Below are 25,545 nucleotides of genomic sequence, written 5' to 3' on the forward strand. Positions count from 1 at the left end.
TAAATTAAAAGAAGGGACTAATAAAGCTTAGTGAAATAAATATTTGGATTATACACTCTTGGACAACAAAATTAACAATCTAAAACAATGATCCACAAACTAAATCATTGATTCACACTATTGACATTGATCCATGCTTATATAAAATTTTAGAAAAAAATAATCTTTTATTTTGGAAGCTTCTACTTATGCATTAAGTAGATGCAAGATTAGATGTTGTAAATGCACGATATAATATCCAAACACAATTTGAGCAATATAACACATTGAATTTTTATCTATACATAAGAGTAAGATGATATGTAATATTACTTCCCATTTGAAGGATGCTATTTAATCATAGCAATTGGGATGTGATTTTAATATTTCAAAATGATATATATGCAAGTTTAAGCTTTTTGGAGGATATATGTATTTTGCACTATTTAGATGTCAATAAAAAATAAATATTTTATGAAGGAGTTGTGTATATGCAAAAATTTGTATTTATTTAAAGGCTTCCTCATAAATTAGGAGCTATAAGATACGGTGAAACAAAAATAATAACTTATGCATATCTAAATTATTTAAAGGTTTGTAGATTTTATTAATGAAGATTTGGTGAAGATTTTATAGTAGATATATACAGAGATGTACAAGCTCCTTTAAGAGAAAAAGTAAAAAGAAAAAAGAAAAGTACTAGTAGAAAATTTAAATTAAAACTTTTATATTTATTAATTGAGCATATAGTTATATGCTTAATGCTAGTGCAACTATAGTCTCATGATAATAAAAAATAATATTTTTATAATGTATAAAAAAGTATGTACTTTAAAATAATTTATTGATGAAATAATTCAAGCCTAGAGTTAATAAAAGATATTTCACCATTAATGAGAAAAAAATAAAAATATATTAACCAAGTTAAAAATAATAAAAATGAATAATAAATAAGTCAAACTATTCTAAATTAGATATACTACTAGACCACCATATCATTAAAGGGCTTCAAATTCTAGCATTAAAAATATTATATAGAAGGGATGCTCTAAAAGCAAAGAACAATTATATACATTACAAAAGTGTAATCCTTTTGTAGAGAAAAGATAAAATAATTTTGTCATCATTTTTCTTTGCATTTTGAGATACAAAGATGTACCATAGTTCAACTATGATTAATTCTACATCAAAGGAACTTTAATAAATTATAATTTTATAAATAATTTATTTTATATATAAAAATCTAAATGATCTAATAAACTAGACATGATTCAATCCAAATAATACTTGATATGATTTGAGGCTAATCAATTGATGCAAACTTAACATTGGTTATACTTAATCCAACTTAGATTAATAAGATGTTTGTCTTATAAAATCAACAAAAACAGCCATATAAATAATTAAAACTAGTACAATTTGTTAGACACATAAATTATTAAAAATTTAAGGCTTCATATGCATTATTTAATATAAATCATATGTAGATTTATGAAAGGCCATTAAATAATAAACAAGAGTACCTTTGGGACAAAACACATCAAAAATGAATATCCCACCAAAAACAATGGATAATAGGTTTAAAAATTTCATGGAAGTCCTGGGATGTTGAACTCTTTTAATAATGAAAACTTATGAATGTAAAGCAATTTCTCATGGATGATGATAGAGAGAGGAGCTCACATAGTTATGAAGAAGATTACTAATGGAGCCTTTAAGATCAGAATTAAGATTTTTTTAGGAAATTGAGATACATCCACAAAGATATCTTGAGAAGTTGTGAAGTTTTAAGTATAAAAAAGAATCTTCAGGCCTATACTAACTCTAATAAAAGCTTGGCTTTGCTTTATAACTTTAAAGAGAGGAGTCCTAGAAAAAATAGGAATAGAGATATAAAGAAATTGGCGTATCTTTAGTTTCAAATGGATGACAATTCCTTACATATGAATAGGATGCTGACATTTAATCATATAAAAATTAGACTTTGCTTATGGCGTGCATGAAAATTAAAAATGCAAAGCACCATAATTGATTTTTATTTATATTTAATGAATTTTGATAATTTGTTGACTTGACTTTCCCTAACTATAATATGTCAACAATTCTTATTTATAAATATCTGCTATCAATTTCTTACGATCATATAACCACAATTGTTAAAATAGAAATATAGTGGACTCGAGCAGAATACTACATTGTCCTTTAATGATTTGGTTATATATCATACTGTCCTTTTTAACAAGTATTGTGAATGTTATTATAATTAATTTATAAGTTTTTAGCTTAAGAAAGAACGAAATTTGTGGGCAATATCACCACTGAAAAAGGTGGAAAAATTGAATATATTAATAATTTTATCTATATATTATATGTCAACTATTACACTATTGTTCTTATGTGATAATTACAATGAGAACTTTTATATTTAATTGTCATTCATTTTTTTGAGTTCACTATAGTTATCACATCATTAAAGGTTAGCTCTTTTACATCCTTATTTGGATAAATTTTTACAAGTTACATGATTTGCGAGTTAGCATACAAATATAAAATAATAAAGATAAAACAATAGAAATTGATGGTGAAGTTAAAATACCATAATCTAAAAAAAAATATAAAACTGTAGAATTGATGATAAAAATAAAATTTAGAGGAATCGTTAATCTAGAAGATAATAGATTAAATGTTTATGCATACTCGGTTTCATTTTTGCCACATTTTCTTGCAACAAAACATATTTAATTATAACAGTATTTTTCTTCTTGTATAAAAGTCCAAATACAAATAGAAGTTAAAATAATGATCTAATCTTAGCTAAGCTACCAAGTTGGATCATATCATTTCCTAATTTGTTGTCAATTCTGTGGAGTTATAATTGAACTAAGGATAAAAATTGGACAAAATGATTTGCACACAAGTTACCACATATGTAGAGTCACTATGGCAAACTCAACTTTTTAAGTCCAAATCCAAGTCAGCCTAAGACTATCATATAAACATCACTTTTGTTGGGTCTCACAACATCCAATTATTGTTTTTGATTTAATAAAATAAAGGCATGCATGATGCATGAATAGTTAAAAAATTGAAGTATCATGATTGGGAATAAATGATAGAATACCAAATAAAATAAGTAATATTAAATAAATAAAAGAAATAAAATTTAAAATAGGATATAGAGATTGAAGGTGGATAAGACTGTTGGAGCAAGACATAAAGACAAATGGAAAATAAATTTATTAGATAGAGAAAGATTAGTTGGAAAAATATTAGAGGAACATGAGATGCTCGAAAAATTTCATCGTATGTAAACTTTGGAATTAGAATTGAAAATTATAATTAGTTGTATGCATATATTTTTTTTCCAAAACAATCTATGGTGATGCAAACAAATAATATTTCATTTATGGAAATATTTGTCAGATTCAAAGAATCTTAATGTTTTTTTTCCCTATATAGTATAAATTATTCTAGTGAAGTTAAAGTTGGTTTGATTGGGAGTCTTAGGAAAGACAAGTAAGGAGGTAAAAGAGAATCTAACTTTGATGTGGAGAAAGAATAAGCACCTATTAGGCAATTATTAGAGCCACGCGAACAACTTCTATTTTAACAATCACCCAGTCAATCAAAAATTATATAAGTCCAGTGCACTTATAGCTCGAATTAAATTTTGCAATGTAACATTTTGATGTAACTTTGATACTCTTGCAAAAATATTTCATATGTGCAATTGTTTCCAAGAATGAAATTAATAATAATAATAATAATCCAAGTCAGTGTTCTTATAATGTTAGACCAAAATCCAACATAAGCATAAAATAATAGCTGATCCCGATAAAAAGAGTAGATAAACCATGGTTCATGTTGTATCTTTCGTGCTAACGAATCATACATCTTTTATTCACAGTATTTATCATTGGATCGCATAATAACCGTTATGAGATTCGTGCAAGCAGATAAAAGAGAATTTAAAGTGCTTTGATATCTGCATGTGCAAGATATGATCCAATGGTTGGTGTGCGGGAAAAAAGAACAATCATTCTTTCGCCGGAAAGATGCAACCTGATGGCTATAAACCATTAGGGCAAATTCTGACACGTAATCTGCGAAACCAACGGCCAGCCGTCTCCCTCACCGAAAACCTGGAGACATGTCGTGACGTCCTACTCCTATCCTCTTTGTTCAGAGTTTGCAACGATACATTCGATCCTAAGATGGCAATTCCGTGAATAATGCGACCTAGTAGAGGCAAAAAAATAGAAAATATTTAGTTGAAAATTTTAATTAAAACTTTTATATTTATTAATTGAGCATATAGTTATATGCTTAATGCTAGTGCAACTATAGTCTCATGATAATAAAAATAATATTTTTATAATGTATAAAATAGTATGTGCTTTAAAATAACTTACTGATGAAATAATTCAAGCCTAGAGTTAATAAAAGATATTTCACCATTCATGAGAAGAAAATAAAAATATATTGACCAAGTTAAAAATAATAAAAATGAATAATATTAACAAGTCAAACTATTCTAAATTAGTTATACTACTAGACCACCATATCATTAAAGGGCTTCAAATTTTAGCATTAAAAATATTATCTAAAAGGGGTGCTTTAAAAGAAAAGAACCATTATATACATTACAACAGTACAATCCTTTTGTAGAGAAAAGAATAAATAATTTTGTCATAATTTTTCCCTGCATTTTGAGATACAAAGATGTACCATAGTTCGACAATGATTAATTCTACATCAAAGGAACTTTAATAAATTATAATTTTATAATTAATTTATTTTATATATAAAAAACCAAATGATCTAATAAACTAGACATGATTCAATCCAATTAATACTTGATATGATTTGAGGTTAATCAATTGATGCAAACTTAACATTGGTTATACTTAATTTAACTTAGATCAACATCATGTTGTCTTATAAAATCAACAAAAATAGCCATACAAATAATTAAAAATAATACGATTTGCAAGACACATAAATAATTAAAAGTCTAAGGTTTCATATGCATTATTTAATAGATATCATATGTAGATTAATGAAAAGCCATTCAATAATAAACAAGAGTATCTTTGGGACAAAACACATCAAAAAAGAATATCCCACCAAAAACAATGGATAATAGGTTTAAAAGTTCATATTATTTCATGGAAGTCCTAGGATGTTGAACTCTTTTAATAATGAAAACTTATGAATGGAAAACAATTTCTCATGGATGATAATAGAGAGAGGGGCTCACATGGTTGTCAAAGAGATTATTAATGGAGCTTTTATGATCATAATTAAGTTTTTTTTAGGAAATTGAGATAGATCCACAAAGATATCTTGAGAAGGAGATTGTGAAGTTTTAAGTATAAAAAAGAATCTTCAGGCCTATACTAACTCTAATAAAAGCTTGGCTTTGATTTATAACCTTAAAGAGAGGAGTCCCAGAAAAAATAGGAATAGAGATATAAAAAGATTGGGGTATCTTTAGTTTCAAATGGAAGCCAATTCCTTGCACATGGATAGGGTGCTGATATTTAATCATAAAAATTAGACTTTGCTTATGGCATGCATAGAAATTAAAAATGCAAAGCACCATAGTTGATTTTTATTTATATTTTATGAATTTTGATAATTTTTTGACTTGACTTCCCTAACTATAATATGTTAACAATTCTTGTTTTTAAATATCTGCTATCAATTTCTTACAATCATATAACCACAATTGCTCAAATAGAAATATAGTGGACTAGTTTTGTTGATTTAGAGCAAAATACTATATTGTTTTTTAATAATTTGGTTATATATCATACTATCCTTTTTAATAAGTATTGTGAATGTTATAATAATTAATTTATAAGTTTTTTGCTTAAGAAAGAACAAAATTTGTGGGCAATATCACCACCAGAAAAGGTGGAAAAATTGAGTATACTAATAATTTTATCTATATATTGTATATCAACTATTACACTATTGTTCTTATGTGATAATTACAATAAGAACTCTTATATTTAATTGTATTCATTTTTATGAGTTCACTGTAGTTATCACATCATTAAAGGTTAGCTCTTTTACGTCCTTATTTGGATAAATTTTTACAAATTACATGATTTGTGAGTTAGCATAATATAAAATAATAAATGGATAAAACAATAGAAATTGATGGTGAAGTTAAAATACCATAATCTAAAAATTTTATAAAACTGTAGAATTGGTGCTAAAAATAAAATTTAGAAGAATTGTTAATCTAGAATATAATAGATTAAATGTTTATGCATGCTTGGTTTCATGTTTGCCGCATTTTCTTGCAACTAAACATATTTAATTATAACAATATTTTTCTTCTTGTTTAAAAGTCCAATTACAAATAGAAGATAAAATAATGATCTAACCTTAGCTAAGCTACCAAGTTGGATCATATCATTTTCTAATTTGTAGTCAATTTTGTGGAGTTATAATTGAACTAAGAATAATATTGGACAAAATGATTTCCATATAGGAGTTACTACATATGTACAGTCACTATGACAAACTCAACCTTGTAAGTCCAAACCTAAGTAAGCCTAAAACTATTATATAAACATCACTTTTATTGGGTCTCACAACGTCCAATGATAGTTTTTGATTTAATAAAATAAAGGCATGCATGATGCATGAATAATTAAAAAAAATGTAAGTATCGTGATTGTCAATAAATGATAGAATACCAAATAAAATAAATAATATTAAATAAATAAAGAAATATTTTTTTCCATAAATAATATTTTATTTATGAAAAAATTTGACAGATTCAAGAAATTCTAATGTTTTTTTTCCCTATATGGTATAAATTATTCAAGTGAATTTGAAGTTGGTTTAATTGGGAGTCTTGGGAAAGATAAGTTTGGAGGTAAAAGAGAATCTAATCTTGACTTGGAGAAAGAATAAGCACATATTAGGTAATTATTGGAACCACGCGAACAACTTCTATTTTAACAATCATCTGGTCAATCAAAAATTATGTAAGTCCAGTGCACTTATAGCTCGAATTAAATTTTGCAATGTAACATTTTAATGTAACTTTGACACTCTTGCAAAAATATTTCATTTGTGCAATCGTTTCCAAGAATGAAATTAATAATAATAATCCAAGTCAGTGTTCGTGCAGTGTAAGACCAAAATCTGACATAAGCATAAAAGAATAGCAGCTGATTCAAATAAAAAGAGCAGATAAACCATGGTTCAGCTTGTATCTTTAGTGCTAACATATCATTCATCTTTTATTCGCGATATTCCAACCTCTATGAGATTTGTGTGCAAGCGGATAAATTTTTTTTGAAGTGCTTTGATATCTGTGCAAGATATGGTTGAATGGTTGATAGTGCGGGAAAAAAAGACAAACCATTCTTTCGCCGGAAAGATACAACCCGAGGGCTATAAATCATTTAGGGCAAATTCTGGCACGTAATCTGCGAAACCAACGGCCAGCCATTTCCCTCACCAAAAATTCGGAGACATGCCGCGACGTCCAACTCCGATCCTCTCAATTCGGAATGTGCATTGATACATTCGACCCTAAGATGGCAATTCCGTGAATAATACGGCCTGGTAGAGGCAATGGTGTCTCGAACTCTTTTTTCCTTGAAAATTCCCGTTCCTTCGAGGGGCTTCGCCGCTTTAACGTGGTGGACGAAATCCCCGCCGTCGATTTCTTTCCCACCCAAATCCTCTCTCTCATCGGAACCCCTCCTCTTTCTTTTTCTTCTCTTTCTCTCTCTCTCTCTCTCTCTCTCTCTCTCTCTCTCTCTTCTCCCCTTCCTCTCCTTTATTTATTTACATATTTGTTCGAGGTAAATCCTCTCTCTCGCGTTCGTAGAGGCCAAGGGCATTTGGGTTAAGGTTTGGCAATGGAGGAGATGGGGAAGGTGTTCGTGGGATGGGAAGAGGTGGTGGTGTCGAAGGACAAGGGGCGGAGGGTGGTGCACTACTACCTCCGGGATGCTGCGGGCGGGATCGATCTTGCGGTGGTGGGTCGCGAGAAGAGCGCGCGCCACATGTCCTACGCCGTCCCGGGCCGGTTCCTCCGGTCGCTCCTCGCGCTGCGGCCGAGAAACCCCCTTCTTGCCTCCTTGTCGCCCTCCTCGCCCTCTTCGTCCTTCGGCTGCTCGCCGTCGTCGTCCTCTGGGCTTTCCTTGAAGTGGCGGTCACGGAGGGAGGTCGTCAATTGGCTCTCTTCCCTTGTCTCGGGTATTTTGTTTCCCCTGCCCTGTTTCTTTCTCTCTCTAAAATTTAGAACTTGAAAAGAAACAAGGTTAGGAAAACCGTGAAAGAATCAAAAACATGGCTTTCTTGTCAAGTTTTAGAAAATTGAGAAGAAGCGAAGCTAAAAAGCGTGAGAATAAAAAAAAAAGATGGTTTTTGGTCTATCTCGGGATGGGATTTGGTTTGGGGCTCTGTCGTTCGGTCTTTCGTAAGGATCTGTAGTTTCCTTAATGGCGTTTTGGGAAAGGTGGCTCTGTTCTTTGGTTGGATTGAAGGGTGGAGGGGTCCCGGTGCTAGAACTAGAGATTTCTCCGGGGTCTGTTGTTTTGTCTCATATGAAGAACACGTACGGTTGATGGGCGAATGCTGTGACTTCTCATAGATTGCCCCTCTCGTTTATTGTAGGATATCCTTGAAGCTAAACCGTGAAATAATCCCCCAAAAGAGGTCTCTTTTGGCTGATTCTGCTTGATTTTATTGAAATCTCCGATTTCGTATATATCTGTTGGATTTTTATGGGTTTTATTCAAAGGTCGCTTTTTTGGTTCGTTTCAATAGATGGATTTGGGGATCCTGGATTTTTCTTTGTTACCTTTTTCTTGCGTAGAAGCAATCTACACATACAACAGAGGGAAGGAGGGAGATAAATGTGATGTATGATTCTCTTTGAAACTAAGAGGAGATAGAGCTAGAAAACCTGCAAAATATTTGAAAAGATAACTTTTTTTAAAAAAAAAAATTGTTTCAAATTTTCGTTGGCTTAGGCAACTTTGGATTTACATGGATCTATTGATGTCTTTGTATTTCTGGGATGTTTGCTTCTTTCTTTAGATTATCTCTTTGTCCAAGAATAAGGTGGTAACCCTTATGCCTTTTCTTTTTTCACTGGGAAAAAATATAAATTTTCCCCGGGTGCTGCTTTAAGCCGGTAGTTTTCTCAAAAAATAATCATCCTTTTTTGATTTTTTTTTCTTTTTATTATTATTATTATTATTATTATTATTATTTTATAATCTTCCTTGTATTTGTTCTGGTTGTGGCTTTTCCGTAACTATTTCATTTTGAGGAGTATTCTTGCTATCATGTTTAGATCCTGAAAATAATGATATCTTGATTTCTTTTCTATATATGTTTTATTTGAGAACCTTGTTCAATGAACTTTCTTTTGTTCATGACTCCTTTGGAGTTTTCACGACTCTGATGTTATGTAATTCTTATCATTAATGTGCCTTTGCTCTCTCTTTAACTCTGTAAACGTTTTGAATTTCCTTTGATATGTTATTTCACACATTCTATAATATGTGAAAAATTTATTCTTTTTATTCTTGTGCCTGAACCTTGAAAATAAAGAATTTGTCATTCAGTTTATTCTTTTTTTGAGATTATCCCAAATGGTTACGATGTGGTTGACCAAAATTTCACACTGTGGTGCAAGATTATGGGCAAAACAGAAGCTAGTTATGAATTTTCTGGATTATTTTTAACAGTATGTTTATAGTATGTTATCATGTTATATCCCTTATTCTTAAAATAGGCTGTTTGTGCTGTCTTTTTGGTTTGCAAATTGTTTTGCCAAGTTGGTGGCTATGATGCCATCCATATTTTTATTCTTATTTCTATCTTGTTATTCAGTGCTTGGCCTGTTTTATGCGACTATATGTCTGTACGAATGTGAATCATCAGGTACTCCTCATAGTTTTATTTCATTAGTCTCATTGTTTTTCTTATTAGATCTTTTCTTGGCAGATTTCTCGCTGCATAGATCTCTCTCTCAGTTTGACTAGTCTAATTATAGTTATATTTTTGTATGTTTTTTTTGTTCCTTAGGCATCTGGAAATTTAATTTGATATTGAAAGATCTCTTTATACAATATGGATCTGGAAGACTTTTGCTTTGCTAGAAAGCCTTGTTATCCAATCAGATAAAATTTTGTCAGTAAATACTACGAACTAGTGATGACTGAGCACCAGTTTTAGTGTATGGAACTCTTCGTGAGTCAAGAGTAGATAGCATGGCGGTCACATTCATGTGGTTCCAAGACTCTCTTGAGATGTCAGTTCTTTCTAGGATGTTAGCTTGTAGTTGGTATAATACTTTCCAAGGGAATCTGCTTTAGAAATGTATCAATTTAGTGTAGCGAAAATTTCTTCCTTCTCAAGTTTCCTTTTCCTATGTCCGTACAATTCTAATATTGCACCAAGGTTACCTTTGTGAAAGAAATTCAGTAATTTGTGGTGGAATTTAACGCTTTAGTGGATCTGGATCTCTCAATTTACAATATGATTTGAACTAGAGCATGACATTACCATTATTCCTTTTTCTTTGATTATTTTTCATTCTGAACTAATGGAGTGTTTGTCATATTTGGTTTTGCAATCATTATCCATTTTTTTTGGATCAGATTTGGCGGCATGGCCAAGTGGTATTTAACATCCAGAAAACTGCCAAATAAAATGCGTCCCAAGCAGAAATATGTAGTTTGTTGTAGGCTCTCTCTCTCCCCCCCTCTCTCTCTCAAGTTTCTGATCAACTGGATGGTTGCCTGGAGGTTGAGAATCAGAGTTTAAATTTGAATTCTGTTTTGGTGAAAGTTTTTGCAATCCAACAAAATGTCTGTTTTATTTGCAGATTCAACATCTTATGGATCTTCTATGGTGGATAGAGTCTCAGATAATGAAGTTGCTGAACTTACATATATCCCTACTTCCAAGGTAGAGAAATTTTATTGGTTGTATTTTCCTCATGTTGTTGAAATTATCATTATATTCTGAGGATCTGAGTCTTATTTCCTGTTGCTTCCCTTTGTCCATTCAGGGTCATTCATTGGGGAAAATGGGGCATCATTCCAAAGAATTCACATGGTTAGGTTCCGCATGGAATTGCAGGAAAAGGCGCAAACATTACCGATCTTTCTGCCGGAATGGAGTTACAATCTCTGTAAGTATTTAAAGTTGTAATGGCTTCTTTCTAGTTATTATTTTTGCATTGGTTTAATGTACCATATGCTTTCCTAGGTTCATGACTTTGTCTATGTCATGACGGAAGAGAATAAGAGGCTCGTTGCATATGTGGAAGACCTATATGAGGACTTGAGAGATAACAACATGGTTGTGATCCGATGGTTTCACAAAGTTGATGAGGTTGGTATTGTTTTGCCTCCCGATGTTAATGACAGAGAGATTTTCTTTTCTCTTTGTCTTCAAGATTTCAGTATTGAATGCATTGATGGATTAGCAGCCGTCCTCAGTGCTCAGCATTTTGAGAAGTTTCAGAATGAGGCAACACATAGCAATTGGGAACCTTACCTGTGTTGCAGGCTGATTGATAATGATGATCTCAAGCCTTTCGACATCACTCAGGTCCAGGGCTACTGGAGTCAGGAACTACTTTGGTCCATGTTCACATCTTCTTTGAAATTGAGACTGAAAATAAACCGTCGTGGCTCTAGTTTAGATGGAGATGGAAATGGCCACATTCCCCGATGCGGACTCAAAAAGAAGCACAGATTGAGTAATGGGGCTATTGATTGTGCTGGAACAGTAGCTAGGGATATGAACAAGAAAAGAATTTTGGGTGCTAGCAACAAAGTAGAAAGACATATATCAAGCACTGCTTCTGCTCCTGGTTTGCTGAGAAAGGAGTTGTGGAAGCAACAAATCCAGCAGCAGATATCTCCAGGATGCCATGTTGAAGTGCTGTCACAAGATAGTGGAATAAGGGGATGTTGGTTCCGTTGCGACATTCTCAAAAGACATCATGATAAGGTGAAGGTCCGGTACCAAGATGTTCAAGATGCTGATGGAAATGGCAATTTAGAGGTAAATATTAATTTCTTCATGTAACATAGTTTCTTCTCTTATATCTTGGTGGATGTGCTTATATCTGATTTTTTTTCCCCCACAGGAATGGGTTCTGCTTTCAAGGGTTGCAGCAGCAGACAAGTTGGGTATACGCTTGTTTGGGAGGCCAATGGTTCGTCCAAGTCCATCAGAGAGAGGCAGGTTGTCATGCAGCTTCGACATCGGGGCTGTTGTTGATGCATGGTGGCATGATGGCTGGTGGGAGGGACTTGTGATTCGTGAAGAATCTGAAGGGCAAATCCATGTGTATTTCTCAGGTAAAACCTTGTATTCATTACCACCATTGCACTAAACTTAGTATGATATTTGGTGTCTTCATAGAGAAATTTACGAGAATTATTTTCCTGGACTGGTCAAGGACTGTTGCTAATGTCAAATATTTCTTGTTTGGATATTGCAGGAGAAAAGCGAGTCTCTATCTTTAGTCAGTGTGACTTGAGACCCTCACAGGATTGGATTAACAATAAATGGAACCGTATAAAAGACAGAAAAGATATTGTAAGCTCGTTGTTGTCTGATTTGGAACATGAGAATCAGGGCTTGTTTGGTGCTGAAGGAATCCCAATTCGTTCATCAGACACCGTCAGGCTCTCTGAAACCGAGGCCCAGACTGGGAGCACCAAACCAGAGGGCATTGTTGAATCCAAGCTCATACCCCATGGAGACTACTGGATGCTCAAAGCAGAAGTGCCATACCTTGCCAAAGAATGTCGTCGGGACGGCTTGAAGTGGTGCTCATCAAAGAAAAGGAAGAGGAGAGAGTTGGCCTCTTATGGTCCAGATCATAGTAAAAGACAATGTCGAGTTAGCAGTATAAACAACAGTCGAAAGGGAGAAGAGCAGTCTAATGCTTGTAAGTTGTTCATGCTACCCAAATCATTGACAGTTGATCACGATAACTGCAAGATTGGAGGGGATCCTCTGTTCAGTGCATCCATGACACACTCAAGCTTGGTCATGTCCAGATGAAGCTTGGTCATTTTTTTTTTTGAAGATTTCAGCAGGTATGGTACGGTGTAGTTTTCGTGCACCCCCATGCTAATTTTCCTCCAGAGGTCTCAAGGTGAAATGAGGGCCCTTGGAGCCGACACATTCTTCGAGCCTTTACCCCCATCAATGACCAAGGAACTGGGTATTATGCTCTACTTATAAACAGTCTAGAATTTCTTAACATGGGTGCACATCGTAAGAGCCATGTTGGGTTGAGGAGTTGATTATTTGGAGTTCTTAGATCCTTTTAGCGAACCCTAACCAAGTTTTCCTGACCATGTCATTCCGGATAATACTTCATTTCCATCTGCTGCTTTAACTGACTTGATATCTCTTTTATTTATTTTTTTGTGTCAACTACAAGAATGGGTATACATCTGAACGTTTTCCTTGTCATTTTTGTATCTCAAAATGTGAGAATTGAATTGAAGTCAATGGAAGTTTCAATCTTGAGTTTCTCTAGCCTATGGACGCATGTTTGTGGTTCTGGAATGGTTCGAAGTAATGAGAGGAGATTGTTTATTTTCGTTTTCAATGTTGAAAAGGTGATTGTTTGACCAAATATATCCCAAGATATGTTTGGCCGGCTGTATTCTGTCCAATATATTACATGTTTAGCCGACGGTTGAACTAAATTCTGTCACCGATAGCCATTTTCTTCCTAGTTGGCCATGTTGTTGAACAAGAGGGGGAATAATGACCGGTGGCAGTAAAGTTTGAACGGGTGCTTATCATGTCAAGGTGGAAAACGATTGTTGTTTTTCTGAATTTAAAAATTATTTGTGGAAGTATCACATTTCATATTTGTTTTTGATTTTTTTTTATTTTTGATTTTCAGGCAAAACTGAACCTTCCAATTTGGATGTTATCTATATATCATATTCATATTTATTTTATTTGGTAAATAAAAATATAGCTATAAAAATTATTGGGATGTAAAAATTTATATTTATATTTATTTTAAATAAATATAGATATAAATTGGATAGCATAATTATAGATATAAATATAGATATAAATTGAATAATTAAATTTGATATAGAATCAAAAATATTATTAATTAAAAAATAACTAAATTAATAGCATGTTAATATAGTTTTTTTTTAATTCGCAAGTTCTATATAACATAGAATAGGATAATAAAATATTTGGAAATGAATCGAAAAATTATCTATCCATCCATATCCATATTTATTTTATGAATATGGATATTAATTGGATGAAAATCTCTATCTATATTTGGATAGATTTGGATATTATTCGGTTCACTTTCATCCGTATTATATAACTTTACATTGGTGCTCTTTTCTGTGGTGCTCAAGCTATTCTGTCCAATATATTACATGTTTGGCTGACAGTTGAACCATATTCTGTCACCATTCACCAAGAGCCATTTTCTTCCTAGTTGGCCATGTCGTTGAACAAGAGGGGGAATAATGATCAGGGGCAGTAAAGTTTGAACGGGTGCTTATCATTTCAAGGTGGAAAATGATGGTTGTTTTTCTGAATTTAAAAATTATTTGTGGAAGTATCACATTTCATATTTGTTTTTGATTTTTTTTGATTTTTGATTGTCAGGCAAAACTGAACCATACAATTTGGATGTTATCTATATATCATATTCATATTTATTTTATTTGGTAAATAAAAATATAGCCATAAAAATTGTTTGGATGTAAAAATTTATATTTATATTTATTTTAAATAAATATAGATATAAATTGGATAGCAAAATTATAGATATAAATTGAATAATTAAATTTGATATAGAATCAAAACTATTATTAATTAAAAAATAGCTAAATTAATAGCATGTTAATATAGTTTTTTTTTTAATTCGCAAGTCCTATATAACATAGTGTAGGATAACAAAATATTTGGAAATGAATCGAAAAATTATCTATCCATCCATAACCATATTTATTTTATGAATATGGATATTAATTGGATGAAAATCTCTATCCATATTTGGATAGATTCGGATATTACTCGGTTCATTTTCATCTGTATTGTATAACTTTACATTGGTACTCTTTTCTATCGTACTCAAGCTATTCTATCTAATATATTACATGTTTAGCTGATAGTTCAACTAGATTCTGTTACCAAGAGCCATTTTCTTCCTAGTTGGCCATATCGTTGAACAAGAGGGGGAATAATGACTAGTGGCAGTAAAGTTTGAACGGGTGCTTATCATGTCAAGGTGGGTGCTTATCATGTCAACGTGGGAAACGATGGTTTTTTTTTTCTTCTGAATTTAAAAATTATTTGTGGAAGTATCACATTTCATATTTGTTTTTGATTGTCGGGCAAAACTGAACCATACAATTTGGATGTTATTATATATCATATTCATATTTATTTTATTTGGTAAATAAAAATATAGCTATAAATATTGTTTGGATACAAAAAATTTATATCTAATTTATTTTAAATAAATATGAATATAAATCGGATAGCAAAAGTATTGATATGAATTGAATAATTAAATTTTGATATAGAATCAAAAATATTATTAATTAAAAGATAACTAAATTAATAGCATGTTAATATGGTCATTTATTTTTTCTAAAAATTCACAAGTTTAGAATATGATTATAAAATATTTGGAAACGGATCGAAAAATTATCTATCCATCCATATCTATATTTATTTTATGGATATGGATATTAATTGGATGAAAATCTCTATTCATATTTGGATAGATTCGGATATTTCACTTTCATCCCGACTATATAACTTTACATTGGTGCTCTTTTTTGTCGTACTCAAGCCATTCTGCCCCATATGAAAGCCAGCTCGTATTTTTAGTTCAAACCTATTGGATGGGTATGGCTCCATTATTAAGACTCCACATAGCTGGGTGCAGTTGTCATGAGTTGGACCTGATTTGGTCCAACCAAATTCAATCAATACGGAACTGCAAGATTAGTGCAGAATTCAGGCATAGCCCCTACACATGGACCTGATCAACTAGTTGGCCCAACGTACGCATTTGCAGCCTTATTTCAAGTCATTCTCTCCTCTCTAATTGGACCCGGTTGGAGCCCAAAATCATGACCATTCAAACAAATATATCTGAATCAATCTAGTGGATTCGTGAGGCAGAATTAAGCTTTCCAATAGAAATCACTGAAGACTGGAGTAATAATGTGTTTGTAAACTATGGTTCAAACAAAAAAGAGAGGTTTGCTACAGAGACTATTGATACCGGGGACACTAATCAATAAGAAAGCAACCTCTTCAGTGGTTTCCAATCTAATTACATCTGCTCACATAATAACCTAAACTGAAAGAGCTCCTGCCAGAACTAGAGGCATTATAGCCGAGGTCAGGGAAGCCCCCTCCACCCTTAGCTTTCCTCCGCAGTTCACTCCCCGCAGCAGGTTGTTCATCCTCAGCGGTGGCGGAGACGCTATTGCTGGTGATCCTGGAACATCTGAACAATTTGGGATGCAAAGAAATTAAAAACTTATCATAACAAATGAATGATCATAATAATTGTATGTTAAGGTGACTGCTGATGGCACAAGTAGTCTAACCAACAGAAGGAGAGCTTGTATTTGACCCTGCAATGGCTTGTGGTTGCGGCGAGCTCGCTGGAGGAAGAGAGAGTCCTGCAAACATGGAAATAAAGAAAGTTTTATATGCATACATAATATATACGTACATGTTAATGGTGTCATAATTTTTTTTTTTCCTCGTACCGGGACAGGCGTTAGAGTTGAACGAGAGACTGAGGTGGCAGAGGATTGGAAGCTGGAGCACCAGCGAGTTGTTGACAGGGAGCGAGAGGGAGCGGTTGAGGAGGGGGCAGAGGCACCCGGGCTGGTCATGGAACAGGTTGACGAGGTTGTCGCAGCATGCGTCGGCCGGGATGGGCATTGCACCCTGAACAAAGGGTGTGCATGGGGCCAGGAAGAGGAGTTGGGGGCCGCAACCGGCGACCTCGGAGGAGGCCGAAGGCCGGGCAATGGGATGGCCGGTTGGTAGCAGCAGTGCTAAGGAGATCAAAATGGGCAGGAAAGCAGAGGGGGAAGAAGGACAAACCATGATTTCCTGGTGTCCTTTCTTTGGAGGGCTGGGTGATGGTGAGTGAAGAGGATTGTGGAGGCCCTTTCTTTGTTTATATAGGTGGTGGGAGGAGAGAATGGAAATGAGAATAACAATGGTTGAGAAGTTGATGGTGGTACTGAGAGTGATTTGAGTGTGAACAGGCATGCAATGCATGGGGTGTCTTCCCTCCCTATGGTTCATAGCTCTCCAGTCTTTTTACTTGCAACTGCTTCAAGTTCAAATGACAGGTTAGGTACAGAGAAAAAACAAAACAAAACAACCAGCGGGACATTTGAACAAATTTCAGGTATGTTTTTCATGATCTTTCTGGCTGGTTACAGTGCAAAAAGCTGAAGGGATTTGGGCTAACTACCACTAACATGATTTCATGAGGGCTAGGATTCTCAGCTTGATCCATGAACCTCCTGCACTGTGTGCAACATATCTGGGTCAAAATAAGAAGATAATTTAGGTATATTAGCATGTATCAATTTGCTAATTGGTACACATCATTGTTATCGTGGAGTTTTAGAAGGCTTCGAAGATCACTGCAACTTGGTAAGACTGATGATTAATATTCTCAGTTACCTCCATCTGTATTTCCTTTTCTAGCAGAATGGTGGAACCCACCAAATAATATCATTATGAAATGAACTACAGGCTGAAATCAAGACAGGAGAAAAAAAAGAGGAAAAAAAAAAAAAAAAAGGAAGGAAAGAAGAGGCCACTGGGGTGGTAGCTCAGTAAAACTGGGCCTTACTTCCAACAAAGCGGTTCCGAGTTTGAAATGCGTGGGCGTCAATTAAATTGTGGAGACCGGATGCTTTTTGCTTGGATGCGTAGTCTAGGAGGGCTTATTGGTTCATGGTCATTTCTGCCCGTATCGAACATTCTCTTAGCGGGGTGGAGGCCCAATGGGGGCTACCATGTGGGGGTGGACTTGTCCCTTCCTTCCCTCTTATCCTTTTCTTTAGCAAAAAAAAAAAAAAAAAAAAAAAAAAAAAAAAAAAAAAAAAAAAAAGAAAAGGGAGAGAGGAGAAGGGGAAGGGCCAAAGCGGAAGGCCCCACCTAACAAAGCATGATCCAACCAAAACAAACAAACAACCGACCAACATACTGAATCCAGCCACCTGCCACACCACTACATTTACTCGGCTTGAAAACATTTGACGCTGCTAGAGATGATTATCGGCGGGGCATGGGTACAAAAAAAATATCAAATTTGAAGTAGGTACGGCTCCAAGCCTGACTAAAAATAAATATTGTTTAGGCTCGAGGCTTAACCCATGATTAAAGCATCGAATACTATATCTTCTCGTCACGCCCGGTATGTTTTACAGGCCAATTCCATTGTCCTGAAGGGGGACTCAGCCACGATTATCAGCTGAATTCGAGGGGGTCCAAGGGGCAACGGTTGCGTCCGTCCTTTGTTCTGAGATACCTGAATAATGGTGAAAAATGGAGGGGCTTTACAGACCAAGCATGTCTTCCGTGAAGCTAATGGGATCGCGAACTGGGTGGCTGCTTACGTAGCTAGTCACTCGGATAGTACCCTGTGGGCTAGAGATGGGAAGTTGCCCTGGCACTCCAAGATATTTTATTTTTTGATTTTATTGGGTGCATCTGTACTCGTCTGGTATCATCCACCCGCCTTAGAAAAAAAAAAAAATATAGCTTCAACTTGCTTAAACCGCTTAAACCAGCAATTCTATTTCCAATGCAGCATGATTTCATTGCTGCTCAATGCTCCTCCGCAGCCTTCTCTGATTCCACCTCTGCCATTGTCAGCCACTTTGTTATTCTCCGGCTGGCTGTCACTTTTGACCTAAGGTGTGCCCCATGTGACAAGACGAGCGCGTGATCCTAGCTCAAAATTAGAATGATGGTGGGATTTTCTCAAGACAAAAGGCTTTAGCAACTTAGAATAACTCTTGAAAACATAGGAAAAATCATTTGAATAATTAGAGAAATCAAGTACCCCTGTTGATATTCTATTTTCATTGCATCTTGAATTACTTAGAAAAACACCATTCCTTTTTTTCTTTTTTAGATTTTTTGTGTACTTTTGATATTATTTTTTGGGCTCCTTTCTTAGACAAAAATACTAACCCTAAACAAATAGGCGCTCCTCTAATTTTTCACTCCCTATTGAAGCAAATTGAGTTTCTTATCAATGTTCTTCGCAAAAAGAGTTCCCTATCAATGTCATTATGGACATGCTCGGATGTATGCCGCTCTACCGATGAATTGCTGCTGTGTAAATGGTAACTTGAACGTAAATTTTTTTAAAAAAATATTTTCGAGATCCCTAAAAATTGGAGTTGTGACATTTTTAAATTTCCACCTCTCTTTGATATTTTCATACTTCTCGTTAATTTTCAGGCTCTCACATGGACAAGCCATTTGATTGGCCAAGCAGGCCTTAGCCCTTAAATCTCTTTAATAGTAAATGAGAAGCAGCCTTTAGCATCATCCTTTGTGTCTGAGAAGCAAGCACTGATGAAGTTGGATCTCATTATTTTTTTCCCCTCCGGCAAAAGGCTTGGGCATCTAGAATATAGGCATCATTATCAAGAACTGTGATTAAATAAGGCCTTTGAGCCCTTCTATTAAAGGGCCATTGGTTAAACTATTTTCTGAGGGGAATCACTGAAATCTTAAATGCCTAAATGACTTGGATTCCTGCCTAAAAATTGCTGCTTCCAAGTGGAAGGCTCCCCTAGCTTGATTCGTACATTAACAATGATTGCATGCTTGGGATGATTAATTAGATATAACATGTTCTAAAATAACAACTGACCTTAATGCTAAAGATTTTGATCTCAAAAATGATTGTTGAACATAATTTTTTTTACCTACTGTAACAAACAAGGACCTCACCCAAAATGGCTAGCCAAAAGGTATTATTTGGATTTCTTGGTTCTGTATAAGTATCCAAGATCTATCCAACGAATAACCGATGTGCGACTAAACACACGTCTGCACGGATCCTTATATACTCTATTCGTCATGCTAAAGGTTCAAATCTATTCAAATTTAATTACAAATACCACGATCGGCCCATGGTCAGCTTTAATGGATTTGTGCTGCAGTGTCCCATAGTATACATAGGTAATGAGCCGAATCCGCTCTGATATCATTTGTAACAACTCAGGACCTCATCCAAAATGGCTAGCCGAAAAGTATTATTTGAGTTTTTTAATTTTATATAAGTATCTAAAATTTATTCAGTAAATAACCGATATGGAACTAAATACACAGCCGCATGGATTCTCGCTTCTACGTAACTTTCTACCGGTCCTGTCATGGATGTGGATCAGAGTCTACCTTCATCGTGGAGGCCACTTGGGTATGACCTAAACAATTTCAAGCAATAGGGGAAGACTTTTCTTTCATTTGTCTTGTCTTGATGGCGAGACATTAGCCAGGACTTAGAAATCATGCAAGTGGACCATCTGCAGCAGGCGTGCCACCAAAGTACAAGCTTGGTACAGCAGAAAAGTGATCATTACGAGGCTCAAATTAATGGCACAGCCACAAACCCAAGATTAGCCTTGTGGACGGCCCCTAATGGCTAACCCAAGAATAAGGCAAAGGGCAATCACGCAATTCTCCTCTTCTGGCTTCAACCAGAATCGGATTCCACCGCACGTAAGTCGCAAAAAAGGATGACCCCAAAGCGTAGAAGAGGAAAAGGAATCCGCCACCCTCCACGCCTCATGCCTGCACCCTTCAAAATAAAATCCCATTTTCAGCTTTATGGGTTCCCTTTTCAAGCATCTCAATCTTCCAAACGCCAAGAACTGCTTCATGTCAAACAAGGCAAGCCTCATTTCCACCACCTCCTCTCCTTGTTCTTGAAAATAAGAGAGAACCATTTGATACAAGGTTTTATATAACTCGTTGGCTCTACTAACTTTCATCTTTTTTGTTCTTTTGCCCCTTCAGTTCTACTGCATGACCATGAGGATCAACATCGACTGCAATGGCTGCTATCGAAAAATTAGAAGAGCCCTTCTTCAGATGCATGGTAACAATAACAACTTTCTATTAGATTGTTGCGTTCTTCTTGATTTCTAGTAGTTCTCTTCAGTTACTTGTTTGTGTTGGTTGTACAAGAGTTGGAGAGCCATTTGATAGAGAAGAAGCAGTGCAGGGTGAGTGTGTGTGGAGAATTCATTCCGCAGGATGTGGCGATAAGGTTGAGGAAGAAAACTAATCGACGAGTCGAGATCTTGGAGATCAAAGAAGTCGACATGAACCCTGAAAGCAACACAGTTCAGAAGCCTCCATAAGCTAATTATTCTGATGAATGTAATGGGTTTCAATTGTGTATAGCAATAGCAAAGCATGTGATAAGGCTTATGACCCATAATTAGGATTCTAATGCAAATTGTTCATGGAAGTTGGAAGAGTTGAAAATTCTCATGATTTGTTAAACAGGACAAGCACTGGTGTCTTCTAAAGATGGAATCAGGGACTAGTGATATATAAATCTGAAGGAGAAGATTTATGCTTATTTGATGGTGAGAGAATTTCTATTTTTATTCATGAAAATAGAAAAGAAGTTCTTTTTTGGGATGAATCATCATACATTTCATTGAAAATAAAATGGGTACAAAGGCAAGAGAAGAAAAGAGAATAGGAAAAGGGGAGAGAAATCCATTATACTTGAGCATTCTTCTTATCACAAAATTTAGTTTCCCAACTATATGAACTGAGTCACAATTTGCCTTTCTAGTCTTCCAGAGTGTTCAAACTCAGATCTGAGAACGGCACGAAGAATCTCCCAATTATCAATACAAATATAAATTATTGAAAAAAGACATAATGCAATAACAGATATGAATCTAGAATTGACAAATAGAAGTCTTGTACATGGAATCTTTTTCCTTTTATTTCTTTCATGTACTATTACATAAATAAATGCCAAAATGATGATTTCTTTTTAAAAAAATTGAGTGTGCTTCTCACTCACAAATCAAGGAAGTAATTGGCAATATCTTCCAGGAATTTGCTAGGACTAATAAGCCACGGTTAGATGACCAAGGGAGCCTCCAATACAACAAACTAGGAGTTCCTTAGGTTAAAATAAATTTTCAGTGCTATGTGCATTCTCTGTGTTGCTAGAAATTGGACCTGGGGGCGACCACTGGCTGAGAAGGAGGAGCTCCGGCAAGAGTGGCGGGTGGCGGTACGCCGGCGGGCTGCGTCCTCCGGAGGACCTGCAAAAAAGCCGGTGGCCAGAGCTTCCGGCACCGGTCCTCTGATGCTTAAGTCAGAGGGGGCTATTGTGGAGAGAAAAAGAGATTATCTCCGAAAGTTCTGAAAGTCAGGATCTCCCTTTAAGAGGGAGGGGTTTCCCTTTTATAGAGGGGTACATGGTTACCTGTGATGTGACTGAGCGAATTAAATGAGCTACTGTCATGAATGAGCATGATCGTGTGAATTAATGCGCTGCCGTGGAGGGCTAGACTGGAGCCAATGAGTTGCAATGGGTGACTGGGCGTAGTCGAGTGAGTCAACTGACTATCGTGGAGGGCTTAAGATTTTGAGTAGGCCGGAGATCCGTGGAGGCCGTGCACATTAATTGTTGAGTAAGCCGGAGATCTGCGGAGGCCATCGCATTAATTGCTGACAGTCGCTTAGGGCATGGTCTCTGGTTGATATATCGTGGCATGGCCGGCGAGCGAAGCATGGTGCAGTGAGGTTGTCGCAGGGCGTGGCCGTAGCGTGGGAACGGCAAGGTCGGCCTTCTGAGGTCGGATCGGCGTTTTGAAGTTGGGGATGTCGAGGTCGGGCGCCTCGGGGTCGGGCACCTCGAGGTCGGGCGCCTCGGGGTCAGGAACCTTAAGGTCGGGCGCCTTCAAGTCGGGCGCCTCCAGTCATGTGCTTACGATGCGTTCACGTGTTTCAGAGCAATCCATTTTTCCCCCAACACTACCCTCGACTTCCGAGTTCGAGCCACTTACGAGCTCGGGCGAGGAAAATAGTTGCATTTATTGTACTAGTGGGGGCCAGGTAGCTTTAAATTATTTTGTCGTTTTGCGCACTTCGGGGCATCTTTAATGAGAGAAGACGGGGCAACATCCTTTCGCTTTTCGAGGTTGCTTCACGTCGTGGGCTCATGATGAGGTTGCGGGATCCGACGGGACGCCGCCTTGATTCCGCATTTGAGGTGTCGATCCAGGTTGGTATGTCACTTCGATTTTTGGAGCTGACATGTGGCGCGATCTGGACAGAAGGTGGGATCCGATCTTGCCGATTTGGGCCGTTGGGAAGGTCTATATAAATTTCCTGACTTAGCCCTAGAAAGTTCTTATTTGGCCGCTGCAGCTATCGTCTTCCTCACTCGGAGTCTTCCCTTTCTTTCCTCCAACAGCTGCTTAGTTCCTCTCGGAGGTGTTCCAAGGCGATTTCCGGTGACCGTCTTGCTTCTTCTCTTTTGGCCATCGGCTCCCCCAGTAAAATTCATAGCAGGTCTTCTGCCTGCGTCCGCTCGGAGGTTTTTCGCTTTTCTGTTTTTCCTCCTCCTTCTTTCTATTTTTCGTTTGGGGATGGGTCACGGTCCGGACGAAGTCGGGTCTAGCTTGACCGAGGAGGAGTTGGAGTTAATCCGCTCCCGGTTCTTCCCTCGAGGCGGATTTTGTCTCGAGCTCACAGGATCGGAGGACTGGGTAACAAGACCTCCTCCAGGTCGGATCGGGGTGTACATCGAGACACTCTGGGCCGGCCTACGGTTTTCCCTACACGACTTCGTGAACGAGCTCCTGGTGGCATATCAGCTCGTCCCAGCGTAGCTTGCTCCGAACTCGTGGAGAACCATCATCGGGTTCCTGTCCCTTTGCCTCGCGCACGGGATACCGGTCTCGGTGAATGTCTTTCGCCGGTGCTTCATGCTGAAGTCCAGCCCAGTGGCAGAGAATGACTCTACTTCGCCATTCGGGGTGGTAGGCCGTTCTTCCGAGATGCCCCTTCCTCCATTCATGGGTGGAAGGAAAAATTTTTCTTTCTTTCCTTCGAGCGTTCGTGGGGATTTGACCCGAGATGGGGGCATCCTCGGCTCAGGGCCATTAACAGGCCCCCCACACTTTCGGCGGACGAGCAGAGGGTCGTCGACGCTCTTCATGGTCTCGAGGGAGACATTCTTCTAAACGACCTCCTGAGCGAGGAGGCCTTGGTGAATGTCGGCCTGACCTCGGCACGCCCCGAGGGTAAGGGCAGCTGCACTGCTCCTCGTCTGCCTTGTCACTCTTTATCTTACTTATTCCTTCTTTCTCTCTTTTTTATCACTTTTGGTGTCGATCTGACACTTGGGATTTTTTTTTCTTTTCAGACATTGCCAACATGGTGACCGGAAACACGACTCTCGTTCCCTCCTTATGTTAATTTATTCGCAGCTCTCCCTTCATTATTCCATACTTTTTCTGATATTGGGACGCTTGTGAACTTCAGGATACCCGACCAAGCTCGGATGCCTGACTAAGCTAGGATACCCGACTAAACTCGGATGCCCGACCAAGCTCGGATGCCCCATCCAAGTTTGGGATACCTCGCTACATTGACGTCGAGCTACATTGGGAAGCACCGCCGAACAACGCCAAGTCAACAGCGGGCCAAGCCTTCCTCGACCTCGCGGTGACATCTTCACAACACTACGGCGACATTCGGCGCCGTCCGACGCCTCTCACCACGGTACGCCCCAATCTGGGCAAGGGCACCATGTTGGTTCGACCATAGGCCAAAGAACGCCACTGCGGTCGACCTTGGAGCAGAGTCACAGCGAAGACGCTTAGCTCGGCTTGGGCAATCTGACTCGAGACACTTAGCTCCGGCTGCACGAGAGGTGCACCCTACTCGGCACAAGTATCCCTCTATACTTACTTGCTTATATTACAGAACGGTCAACAAAGCCCGACCAAGCTCGGGACCCCCCCGATCAAGGCCGGGATGCTCTCCTGAATCGACCACGAGCCGAGGTTTCTTCGACCTCGCGCATAATCTTCCGACCAAGCTCGGGAAGCTCCTTACCACCAGTCTCCAGCTCGATCTTCACCTACTCCAGACTCCTCTGGACGAAGGCCCGGCTAAGTCTGAACATCGACTTAAGCTGAGACGGCCTGCAACGACGACCTCGAGCTCTGCTCGATGATGCCCTGGCCGGGCTCGGAAATGCCAAGTCACTGGCCATGAGCTCAAGTTCTGCCTGATGACACTTCGACTGAGTTCGAGATCAAAGAGCATGAAAGCTCCAACGATAGCCTAGCCTTGGCCTATGTTGTCATTGAGCCCGAGCTCGAAGCTTCAACTAGCTTCTTCTGGAATCCGAGCCCAAGGACTTGGCGAAATTTTTTCAGAGGATAGGCCTAAAGGCTTAGCAGGACTTCTTCAAAGACCGAGCACAAGGACTTA

The 25,545-nt window shown here is 37.0% G+C and overlaps 2 protein-coding genes across 4 annotated transcripts; both read left to right on the top strand.

The window, feature by feature from the left end:
• The first annotated feature begins 7,591 nt into the window (after positions 1 to 7,591).
• LOC103715349 (uncharacterized) lies at positions 7,592 to 13,544 on the top strand. 3 transcript variants are annotated; one of them, XM_017844759.5, is made up of 7 exons: positions 7,592 to 8,211; positions 10,629 to 10,711; positions 10,856 to 10,938; positions 11,042 to 11,164; positions 11,242 to 12,045; positions 12,131 to 12,344; positions 12,488 to 13,544. In XM_017844759.5, the coding sequence occupies exons 1-7, from the start codon at positions 7,901 to 7,903 to the stop codon at positions 13,054 to 13,056; spliced, it is 2,187 nt and encodes a 728-aa protein (XP_017700248.4). In that variant the 5' UTR covers positions 7,592 to 7,900; the 3' UTR covers positions 13,057 to 13,544. The 3 variants fall into 3 exon arrangements, with proteins under 3 accessions (XP_017700248.4, XP_088577653.2, XP_017700249.4); XM_088721527.2 differs by having other exon boundaries at positions 7,671 to 8,211; positions 10,629 to 10,775; XM_017844760.4 differs by lacking the exon at positions 10,629 to 10,711 and having other exon boundaries at positions 7,742 to 8,211.
• A 7,262-nt stretch (positions 13,545 to 20,806) lies between these two features.
• Positions 20,807 to 21,652, top strand: LOC108511581 (Copper transport protein family). The gene is made up of 3 exons (XM_017844758.4): positions 20,807 to 20,955; positions 21,082 to 21,163; positions 21,253 to 21,652. The coding sequence occupies exons 1-3, from the start codon at positions 20,893 to 20,895 to the stop codon at positions 21,426 to 21,428; spliced, it is 321 nt and encodes a 106-aa protein (XP_017700247.3). The 5' UTR covers positions 20,807 to 20,892; the 3' UTR covers positions 21,429 to 21,652.
• Positions 21,653 to 25,545: the final 3,893 nt, after the last annotated feature.

The sequence above is a fragment of the Phoenix dactylifera genome, chromosome 5 (assembly GCF_051530095.1).
Source record: "Phoenix dactylifera cultivar Ajwa chromosome 5, Ajwa_hap1_PhDact_Kaust_v1.1, whole genome shotgun sequence".
Lineage (NCBI taxonomy): Eukaryota > Viridiplantae > Streptophyta > Magnoliopsida > Arecales > Arecaceae > Phoenix > Phoenix dactylifera.